This window comes from Rhinolophus sinicus, chromosome 4, assembly GCF_057876585.1.
Source record: "Rhinolophus sinicus isolate RSI-liver-muscle chromosome 4, RSI-T2T, whole genome shotgun sequence".
NCBI lineage: Eukaryota > Metazoa > Chordata > Mammalia > Chiroptera > Rhinolophidae > Rhinolophus > Rhinolophus sinicus.
The window spans coordinates 51307331-51319573 of NC_142504.1; the positions used below are offsets into that span (position 1 = coordinate 51307331).

At 36.5% G+C, this 12243-nt stretch overlaps 1 protein-coding gene across 32 annotated transcripts in view; it reads right to left on the minus strand.

Annotated features, from left to right (window-relative positions):
* Positions 1-12243, minus strand: part of NRCAM (neuronal cell adhesion molecule) — a 299706-nt gene that overhangs the window by 50893 nt on the left and 236570 nt on the right. For 24 of the 32 annotated variants that reach the window (XM_088797816.1, XM_074340572.2, XM_074340564.2 and 21 more), the window contains 6 exons: positions 11866-11988; positions 8352-8522; positions 7852-7908; positions 5987-6098; positions 3153-3337; positions 1569-1700 (listed from right to left, as the gene is read on the minus strand). In XM_088797816.1, coding sequence (XP_088653942.1) covers positions 1569-1700; positions 3153-3337; positions 5987-6098; positions 7852-7908; positions 8352-8522; positions 11866-11988 — 780 coding nt within the window. The remainder of the gene's footprint in view (positions 1-1568; positions 1701-3152; positions 3338-5986; positions 6099-7851; positions 7909-8351; positions 8523-11865; positions 11989-12243) is intronic. The other 8 variants (XM_074340575.2, XM_074340571.2, XM_074340565.2 and 5 more) reach the window with 1 other exon arrangement.

Here is a 12243-nt window from a genome sequence, read left to right on the forward strand (position 1 = left end):
GGTTAAAATTGGGAGTGGAAACATCTAAGCCCCATTTGCTGGCCTGTTTAGAATGTGTTTTCTCCCAGGAGCACATTTCCTTTTACAGTAAACCCAGGCTGTAGGTCTCAGAATACAGTCACAGAACACTAATGATGGGGATCTGTTCTGTCATTGACCGAAATGTCACCATGCAGCAAGTGACTATCATTACTGTGTGACAAATGCTCCCAACAAATACAGAACAAGGTGCTCTTAGTCAGTCTAGACCCATGGTTGTATGACCTTGATGGTGAGAAACAAGTACTTGCGCCATTTCGGATCTGCCAGCAGAGTTTAGATTCATTTTAGGGTAAATAAAGACTATTTCAGGAAAGATAGTTTATTGAAACTTTTGGTTGTGTCAAAGTAGAACCCCTCTTTGATTCTGGCTCGAAGGCAATGGAGATCCAACCTGCTCTTCAGCATATGCCTGAAGGTTGTTTTTATTGTGAGTAAAGAATATCTTGGCAAATTACTGTGCTTTGACAGGAGGGTGAACCCGAGGCTGGGTTTTAAACAGAAACTGATTTCCTCTCTCTCTGAGTCTAAGAGAAGGTCTGAACTCCCATAAGGGGAAAACAGTCCACGATTCTGCAGCGGGCAGCGCTAGAGGTGGGCGGGGTCGAGAAAAAGGAGACTCGGTGGGCTCTGTGGACCGCCATGGCTGTGAACTTGGGGGCAGAGCGGTGCAATATCCATTTCCAGTTCTCTCTTCCTTTGCTGTAATCCCCTCCTACTCTTCTCAGGCATTCACATGAGTTTTGTAAACTGGTCACTGCTGTGATTAAGAGACTAATGGAAGGGGCTGTGGCCACATTTTAGGGCACTATTCTGGGCAGCAGAATGGCAGCCCGGAGCAGCTGGTGGAGAGAAAGAGCCGGGAGAGGTCCAGGGAAGGTGGCAGAAGAGGTGACACGCGGTAGCCAGGACAGTACAAGAATGGCTCAAGGATGATCTCAGCAATACTCGGGGAGGGAAATTTGTCAAAGACTGAGCATTCTGCTTACGACAGTGGTCAGAAGATGTGTTCTTTGGGTATGAAATGGGATGGTGACCTCTGAAGCTTGGAGAACTTGGGAACATCTGGGCTATACTTAGGAATGAGAGCACTTTAAATTAAGACAGCCATGTTTCTCATCCTTGTTGTAGCCACTGGCTCTATTCCTAGCCTCCCCACTCATTCCCTCTGACTCCTATGATGTTTCCACAAATCACTTCACATTTTGAACAAAGAAGATAATCTGAACTTTTCAGTAATGTTTATGTCTGATCCTGTCATGCTTCCTACGATTCATGTAAAAAAACAAAAGAACTATTCCCAAGTCCCAATTAACATACCATTATGTTAATAGTAGACAATATTCAGTTATAATAAACATCTAAAGGTAGTAAGATAAAAACCTAAAGGTACTTTGGTGTCTGTTTAACTTATACATGGCTTCCCTTCCTTTATCTAAATTATTTTATCACCATTTTGTTCCCTGTTGAGACATAGCTATGCTCTGAAAATATACCGCAACTGGAGCCAGCCAGTCAAGGAAACTTACTTTCTATTGGAACTCCATTTGATAACCAGCTAATTGTGGGTTTGGGGTTGCCGTTAGCTCTGCAGATTAGGGCCCCATCCTCTCCTGGGGACAGCACAAGATTTTGAGGTGCCATGATCCAGTATGGAGCCGCTTTATTAAAGAAAGAAAAAAAAACACAAAAATTTGAATCAAATAAGTATTTGAGCAAATTTAGTATACTGAACTATTTTAATAATGAAAATATGTATTTTACAAAACATTTGTTAGTTTAATTTTTCTAGAGTGAATACATTTATAAGTGATGCTTCAGAGAATTCTTCAGATTTTCAAAAGAATGTTTAAAGCAACTCACTGACACCTATGTATTATTTCTAGACCTTTTGATACAAATATCATCTCATTTTACATTAAATTAGTCAGACATCAAAGAGGTGACAGATTTACCTAAGGTTTAGACCAATTTATAGGTACAGATAGGGATAAAACACATGCATTTAAATCTGAGCCCCATAGAATATATGTAATTATAAAATCAGGAAGCAATTTAAAAAACTTTGCTTTTTTGAAAAGTTGCACAGTTAGTTTACGAGTACAGTGTTTCCACATCCCTTCATCCAGCTTTCTCTAATATTAACATCTTACGTAACCATGGTACAGTTATCAAAACAAGAAATTAACATTGGTACAACACCATTAACTAAACTACACACTTTACCAAGACTTCCCAGTTTTTCCACTAATGTCTTATTTCTGTCCCCGGACCTGTCCTGGATACCACATTGTGCTTATTTGTCACGTCTCCTTACTTAGTTTCCTCCAATCTGACAGTTTCTTGGTTTTTCTGTGTCTTTGATGACCTTGAGACTTTTAAAGAATACTAATCAGTTATTTGGTAGAACATCTTTCAACTTGGGTTTGTCTTTTTTCTCACGATTAGACTGAGGTTTGGTGTGATGGGCCCTCTGACTACATCATATCAGGGCGTACATGATATCAACATGACTTATTACTGGCTGTGTTAATCTTGATCACTTGGTGAAGGTGATGCTTGCCAGGCTTCTCCACTGTAAAGTTACTATTTCCCTGCTTTCCACACTGCACTAGAAGTGAGTCAGTAAGTCCAGCCCACAGTCAAGGATAGGGAAAGTAAGCTTTACCTCCTTAAAGGAGGAGTAGTAAAAGAAATGTGTGACCAGATGTTAAAACCACCTCAGTAATTAACTTATTATTATTTTTTTTTGGTGGGGGAGAAATACTTTGAGGCTAAGCAAATATCCTGTTTCTCCTTAAGTTTTCATCCACTAACTTTAGCATTCATCATGGCTTTTGCCTGCAATAGCTATAACTGGGATTCTAATGGTGATTTTCTATTTCCCTCATTCTTTCTACATTTATTAATTGGGATTCTTCTGTAAGGAAGATTTGAGGGAATGACTTTTTAAGCTGATTTAGATGCACTATAAATGGCAATGAGATTGAAGGTACCATGAATGTTGATATAAACTTACATTTATTATTATTGAAAAACACCAAAGGCATACTAAGTAAAGATTTAGGACCTCTCAGGAAGGCAAGAGCAATGCATTTTAAACAACGATATACCTTTAACTGTGACAGAAATGGTATGATGAATGGCACCTAATGCATTTTTTGCAATACATTGGTAATTTCCAGAGTCTGCTTCTGAAACCTGAATGATCTGCAGAGTCTTCTGAAAGTTCCTATAAAATGTCCGGTTGATGGGCAGTGTTCCATCTTCTTTTATCCAGTATACAACTGGGGTAGGCCTGATAAGATAAATAAATAAAGCTGTTACAAAAAAATAAGATGACCTAACTTTTTTTTGAGGATGAATTTTCCTGCAAGTTTATAACAAATTCTTTATATAAAGACCATGAGAAATATATAGGTACGTCAACTAGCATCACACTTTTATAAATAATGCTCAAACCCTTATATATAAGGCTGTAAGCTACCATTTTCACATAAGCAGAACTATACAAATTTATGGACACCATGAACTTTGACTTCAAAGATGCAGTGCGAATGCAGGAGTTACGTTACTGCATTGACCTATTTATTTTCTTCAAATCCTGATCAACGAGGCACTCCCGGAAAATTTGACTATGTCAATCAAAAGAATTACCATTAAATTACTGATATCGAGTTATAATTTTTTATCAGCTGGATTTTAAAATGCACAGAGAAAGAGATGATATACATATTTGTGCCCAGGAACTTTCACACACATTTCCATATCAAAAGGAACAATTTTTCTATTTCATAGCAGGCTATCTGATGATGTAAATGAAATGATGAGGGAAAAAGCACTCTTTTCTTAATTTCATTATTAGTGATATTTTCAAATGTTACACCAATTGATAAGAATAGATCAAACGCATGGATTACTCACACTATCTCTCATATATGTTTCTTATTACACTATGAAATATAGAGACAGAAGAAAAGCCAGAACACAGGCTTAGAGCTAAAAGATCTGCTTCCAAGTCCCAGCTGTGTTTCTAAATTGCTCTCTGACCTTGGACCTCTGACCTCTTTGGGCCTCAGTTTCCTTAGTTGTCTTAATAGGGATAATAATGCTTGACTTGATTAAGTAACTTTAGAAGGTTTTCATGAGGGTTAAATAAAAATCCATTTGACACAAACATTTACTAAGCACTGAATTATAGATCAAGCACTGAGTTGTGTGTTGGAAAGATAAAAACAAAAAGGAGTGGTCCAGGCCCTCAAGAATGTCACAATATTTGTCATTAGAAATGCAAGTGGGATTAATTGTTCGTTTTTAGAATTGATTTTGGCCTACTTAGTTGAAAAAAAATAATTGAACATATATATTTGATGAAATGGCTTCTAAGATTAGATGCTGTGAATATAAAAAGAGGCAGAAAATGTGAAATCATTTTGAAAAGTTGAAGATACTAACATATGTAGAATCTGAGAGCATATTACGGTGTTTCCTTATAGTCACATTAATCTGCATCTCATATGATCCGGAGGTGAGAGGGCGATGGGAATAAAAGCATGAGGTCATAGCTTAACCAACTCATGAATTGTTCTGGAGGCCCAGTACTCCACTGAGTAGGTGCTAGGAATTATAAATATTTTGATTCTATGAGTCTTACCCTTGTGATTTGTAAGTGTTATCTTTGTTTTATAACATTCTGAAGTTCTAAAAAATTTTGGAAGTTTTATGAAATTTCCAAATACTGACCCTATTTTAGTTTTTTATATAACATATCATTTGTGGGAAGGGGAAATCACTAAATTGTGAGAATGCATACTCCCAAAAGGTTGAAGGTTGGTAGAGTAACCCACTTTCTCACACAATGATGATGAAAATTGCAAGGGTTTTGTTTTTAATTCTGGTGGGAAAGATATATACTTAATGTATCTTTAAAAGGCTTTTTTGTGTTTTTTTTTTTCTAGTTTTCAATTGCTTGAGGAACCGAATGGTGTGTAGTGTGATTTCATGACATGGCCAGCAAAGGCTTCCACGCATCTTCTGCAGTAAAGTTAACTCCTGGAGGCTGATTCTGGGAAGAAATGTGAGACCGTTGAGTTAGCAGGTCAAGGAGAGCACAGATCATGACGTGATCACAGCATGTTTCTGAGATTCTAGCAAATGTTTTCAGCCAATGCGCCCATATCAATAGTACTTGCTCTGTGCCAGGCATAAGTCTTGTATCTGAGCGAGGGAGGCCTCCCACAACTCCTGTTAAGGGCACATGGGTTCTGGGGTGGCATCAATTTTGAGGTGTGCATAGATGAGACATTGGAAAGAAACTGGGCTTGTGACTTGCCAATAGGAAGTAGTGGAAGGGATAGTGTGCCGGTTCCGAGGCTAGGCCCGAAGAGGCCGCCTGTGCTTCTGTTGTTAGGAAAATAAGCCTGGGCTAGACTGTTAGAGGGATGTGAGAAACTCAAGGCCAAGAGCTCAGCTGCTCTGCCTAACCCTGCCTTCAGTCAGCAGCAGACCCTCAGAACTGTGAACCCATATCTGAGCCACCTAGCAGACCTCTGAGCAGGCTCAACCGAATCTGCTCAGTTGTGTTATAATAGATCTAGCCCATTATAACACAACTTCCCTGCAGTTCTGTAGACAAATGATCAATGATAAGTGGCTATTGTTAATAAGCCGCTAAGTTTTGAGGTGGTTTGTTACACACAGTAGAAAAATTATAATGATAGCAGTCATAGGGTCCTTACTGATTCTTACTTCAAGAGGAGCACTATTACATTTACAAATATTAATAACATAAGATTCATATGACCTATTTTATACATAATTATCAGATTTCTCTTGATGCTTGATGGAATTAGTATAAGACAATGACTCTTTCTATGATATTAATACTTCTCTACCAATTTACTGTTTTTATAAGAAATGTACATCAAGACAGAAAGTGTTAACTCACAGTCCTTCTGCAATGCACTCTAGTGAAAGGACATTTCCTCTTAATTCCTCTTTGTTACTTGCATTACCTTCTGGAGTTAAAAATGTTGGTGGCCTCTCTCTATTTGATTTAGCTGCAAAGGAGAAAATTAATATGCATTAAAAGTTATGAATATGTATTTCTAGAAACATAGTTACTATCTAAAAATTCTAATCCCTTTTCAAAACCATTTAACATTGTGAAATTTGTTAAACTACACATGCATACTTTGCCTTACAAATAGCCGTTGCTCACTCAGCCAGAAAAAGAAACAATTCTGGTTGCATAAGCACTAATAGTAAGGACTATTTTCCTTTTGTACATTGCTTTAATTTGGGTTACATGTTTATGAATTTTTTGTGGTTAGAAAAATTTTCAAAGTGTAGACATGGAAAGAAAAATCATGTTTTCAAACTATCTATCATTTAAAGTTAGTGCTCAGGTAAAAGCAAAAATTAATTGTCTACCATTTGGGAGATGCTAGTTTTTTCTGAAAGGTATGATAATGGAGGGTGTATTTAGGTTTATACTATAGACGATATTATAGTCAATTCCTTTGATTAATCATGGAGATAAATCTGTGGTGGACATCTAGCATACCAAAATGCCCAAACTGCAAACAAAAGAAAACAAAACTAGAAAGTTACTGACAGAGGTCTGGCAAATTGTGTCATAAATTAAGAATAGAAATTGAAATTGGTTTCCTCAATGAAAAAATAAAGAGGGCTCAAGTCAGAGATCTCAGGGAGATTTATACAGGCCACCTTCTTTTTTATGGAGATGTTGCCTAAATGTGGCCTTACCTTCTGATGACCTCTCAGAAAAAAGTAAAGTAGAAATCATACCATATTAAGGTTCTATAGCCCTTTACAGTTCTTTTTTAACATTTTAATGCATTAACTATTTGACGCTCACAAAATAAAGAATGAAAGGTAATATATGAAGTATTCTCATTTCTCAGAAGAAAAAACTGAATTCAAGAGAAAGTATTATTTGGAGAAATTAGAGTTTTTCTAAGATTTTAGAGACAATGGAGGAAAACTTACCCCGCTGAGATCACTTTGGGAATGGTTTTGAGGCCTCTATTTTTCAGTAGTATATTAAAGTAAAATAAAGTAAGACAGAAGTTGTGGTATGTCTACTCTGGTCATTGATAATACTGTGATTATTTTCTTCATATCTCAAAAGTGAAAAATTAATAAGATAATTAAGAAGACCCCATATCCAGAACCCATAATTTTCATTGATTGACTCTGTACCCTGCCTTTTAAAAGAATGAAGTTAAATGCTCTATTTTTTAAAAGATTACTTCCACTGAAGATAGTAACCAGATTTGAAAAAAAAACTAAGAGAAATACTATTGCTAATTATGTGATACCGATAATGTCATATGAAAACAGATGGGAACTGTGATGACTTCCTATCAAAGTCCACTTAATATGAGTTGTTAAAAGTTACTAAGACTTTGATGAGTTAGTATTCTAACAGGTTAATGCACCCTGCCAATCATTATTTAGTTTAAGAGAAAAATGTATGAACAAGACAAAAAAATGAAAAATATAATCCTGAACATACATGAAAGATTTTTTCCAAATCATGTGAAATGGTTATTTACATGAAAACAGCTACAATAATTTTAATTATTATACATACAACATGAAAAAATGTTTTAGTGACATGTTTGCAAGCTTATAAATTTCAGAAGAAACATACATTTATTCTAGTGGTATTAAACATGTAACTAAAAATTTCATAAAGAAATAAGGTTACATAGCCATGGAGGTGAAGTTAGTGAACTAAATTCTACAATGAAAGAGAGAATATCAGTTACAATCACCATAACTCACCACCATAAAACTCAGTGTCACTCAAATTAGCAGCTATAGTGTCATTCAATTCATCCACTGAAATAAACAGAATATTATGAAGAAAGCAAAAAGTAGGGGAGAAGTTATTGTAAAAAAAGTATTGGGCAACAAAAGCAAACGTATACAGTTATGCTAACCAAGTGCCATCCCTACCAGCTAAAACCAGAGCTTCACATTGTATGCGACTAACTCATTAATTCACTGGGCCACCCCCAACCAGTAACATGTGACCATATAACTGAAGCTGCAGGACTGCCAGGTAAAGGCACCGTGGGGCATACAGCACAACGCAAATGCTCAGAACTCCCAGTAGAATTAGAAAGTTACCAGGGAAACAGTAATGGTAATAACAGCAAAAAATCTAAAATACAGTATTCAGGGTACGTGTGTCCTTTAGTCACTATTCATAGGTAGTTTATATATTTTGCACATATTTGTAAACATCACTGAAGGAGAGATTCAGGAAGCTATACTCTTACCTGAAATCACCTTCACAGAAATAGGTTGCTTCTGCTGTATGGTTTGAGTGTGATTAAATCTGGCGTAACAGATATAGTCTTCACGGGTATCCTCTGGGAGAACATTGGAAAAATACAGGTCTCCATTCAGACCCTGGGAAACCCTCTCACTTTGTGGGAGTCTTTGAAAGGCTGGAGAAAGGCAGAGAGATATCCAGATCATTCCATCATAAAGTGGTCACTTTCCAAATTAGCAAGATAAATTTATCTACTAATAGTTCTGTGAATTTCACTTGAAATTTTCTTTCTCTATAAAGCTCTCTGAGTAAAAGCAAATAACTAAACAACAACAACAGCAAAAACAAAATGGCATATTACAACTCCAGTGATACCTGCCTGATCCTAGTATCTCTGGAGTGGGGCAGAGGTGAGATTAGAGTTGTACAAGTAAAGTGTTTTATTAAGCAAGTATAAACCAAAACACGTTTTACCGAAAGAGGTTATGTGACTTTTCCTAATATTTAAATTAGTCTTTAATTATTAAACACACATACACACATGCCTTAGAAAATACCAGATTTTGCAGTGTATAATGTGCTCCCGTGTATAACGTGCACCCATGTTTTACAAACTTACAGGGAAAAAAATCTTTCATTTTAATTTTTTAACTCAAATTTTTATTAGTTTACATTTAGGTACTTGTTTTTTGGATTATAAAGGAATTTTAGCATTTATTTATTAACATATTATGGTACAAGAAATTTTATGTAACAAATAATTACAAAACACAAGAACAGATACAAGGTACAAGAAATTTTATGTACTGGTAACAAATTTACGATATTTACGCATCATAGAAGGCCAAGAACTCTTCCTTGTTGCACGTTAGTCATAAATTCAACAAAACCGATGATCGTATTCCAGGGTATTATTTTGCATACGGATATAGTTATTGATTTCTAGAGTTACACTTTTAACTCATTAGCATAAATTTAAAAATTAAAAACATTTATATAGATACAGAATTAGTACTACCCATGTATAATGTGCATCCTTATTTTTCCCTCACAAATTTGGGCAAAAAAGTGCGCATTATAATGGGTTGCATCTGTATACACGGTCGGACACCAAATACTGTTGGAGCACCTACCTGTGTGCTAGGCCCTGGGCAAGGTGTCGGGTACACTAGGGTCCCTACCCTGTCTGAGCTTGGGATCTAAGAATCATCCAGCAAATATGCAATGAACAATAGGGTACAATGATGGCACTATTCAATGCTGCAGACATGCCACTCAGAAGCCCTCCTTACCCAGCCTCCCTCACCTCCTCAAGCTTTTCTTTTCTGAGTTACTTATCACCTTCTAACATACAATATATTTCACTTGTCATACATATATCTGGCTTATTGCTTGTCTCCTGTGCTAATTTAAGTTCCAGGAAGACAGACACTGTTGTCTGCTGTGTCACTGCTGCAGCCCTGAGACTGCACCAGGTCCTTCACAGAGGCCATCATTAAATGAGTAACTGTCAGCACTGACTTCCCAGCTTCGGGTTCACCAGGCCCAGTTAAGGAACTGTCTAGCCTCAGGCCTGGAGGAAAATTTTTCTATGTAGATGAAGGACTTAGGGAGGTGGGACAGCTTATTTACGTATAAATTTCCAATTGGTTGGCGAATGTGCATATGAAGCTTCTGACTCATTTCACAGAGCCTTTACTGTGAGAATTCTTCAGCTCTGAAGTGAGAGAACTAGGAAAGACTGCATATCGCAGGTGGCTCGGGCCAGGGTGTGTCAGACCAGGCGACTCCACCAGCCTGAATCATAGCTGTGCTCCTTCTGCGCAGGCGCCCGTTCTAACAAGTTACCAAAGGCGTAGTTTGGTTTAAAACCTGCAGCTCCTTTGGGCAGGAAAACACAGGGAAATGTGGAGCTAGAGCTTGCAAGAGCGCAATGCAATATACAGATGATATATTATAGAAATGTACACTTGAAACCATATATAAGTTTACTAATCAATGTCACCCCAATAATTTTAATAATAATAATAATAAAAAAAAAGAATGCTGGTTAGCCATGTTGGTCAAGATGGGGATTTGGCTGGTGGTTACAAATTCATAGGTTTGAGTTATTAATCCCTAGGGAAAGGATTGTTTTAAAAATAACTCAGAAAAATTAGGTACATTTATTTAGTGAATAGAAAGAATCAAAGATAAGCATACATTTATTCTCTGTCTGTATTTTATTATAGACAGGTGTTGGTAGATCAAATTAAACTGCCCAATGAGTTCCTTTGCATTACGTTTGAAAAAAATGTATGCACATAGGAATAACTTAACAATGTCATCTTACAAGAAGAACACTATACAGATCTGAATTTTTTTCACATATTCCAGATGCAATTTCATTTGAAAGATCCAGACGCTATGCCAACAGCCTAAAATGTATGTAAATGACATAGCCAGCAGTATAACATGGAAAAAAACTCGTTACCTATTCAGATGATTCTGAGACTTTATATGTATAAGTCTCTTTATTAAGTGGAAAGGTCATCATTTCTGAATAAGAGCCAAAGACCAAAATACTGGACCTCATTTTTGTAATGACACTTGGATACTGTTATTCACGATGTCACACACCACTCATTTACATTTGATTTATTACTTATTATTTCAAAATCTGTAAAAGTTGTGATGTAATAATAGGAAAAATACATTTCCTCATTTATTCATATATACATATATATATATATATTTTCTGTTTCTTTGTGATACTTTCTCTGAGTGCTTTCAAATAAGAAAAGTCAAAAACGGAAATTCTGTTAGAGCGAAGTTTTATCTTTGGCCCACCCAGTCTGGCCCTACTGGCCTCCCTCTGCCTTTACACACACCAGGTGCTCCTGACTTGGGGACTTGCACGTTTTCTCTTTACACCCGGATATTTAGGGACCTGCCTTGCTTGATCATTCCTGTAAGTCTCAAAATTGTGCTTATTTGGGGCAGTCAGATGGCTTAGCTAGCTAGGGTGTGAGCTCTGAACAACAGAGTTGCCAGTTCAATTCCTGCATGGGATGGTGGGCTGCACCCTCCACAACTAGATTGAAGGACAATGACATGGAGCTGATAGGCCCTGGAGAAACACATTGTTCCCCAATATTCCCCAATAAAATTAAAAAATTAAACAAAACTGTGCTTATTTTTCTTCAAAGCACTTATTGCCAACCATCACATATTTTCTAAATGCATTTATTGTCTGTTTCCTTCTCCACCCCCATCTAGTCCCACTGCATAGAATATAAGCTCAGTGAGAACAGGAAATGTTTGGTTTATTCAGAGCAGTGCCTGGTACATGGAAGGCGCTGAAAAAAATTGAGTGAATGAATGAAATGACATGCTATTTATTTCAACAAGCATTTATTTTCCTGAGCATCTCTAAAACACTTTATAAACATTTTATGAATCATAAGAGGTAATAATTTATTGTGACAGCAAATAATCATGACTCTTAAAGAAAGAAAATTCATATTTTTCAAACTTACAGTTATCCATCCAGAATATTATAGGTGGTGGTAATCCAACTGGGGGTCTGCAGGGAAGCACCAAAGGCTGGCCATTTTGAAGTGTCATTGGTTCAAGTTTTTCTTTGGTCCACAATGGTGACCCTAAAAATAAAATAGTAACTTCCATTATTTCTACATTGAAAAAGAAAAGGAGCACTAGAAATAAAAACTAAACTTTTAGGGAAATAGTAACTTGGAATTTATGTACATTAAGATAACAAGAAAATGATTACTATAAACTCTGAGTCTGCAATTCCAAGCTTAAGAGTTTATATTAATGGAATCATTAAGAAACATAATTTCTCTACAAGCATGTTCTCCACAAAAGAATGGAAAACTCATAAATGTCAAGAGAGT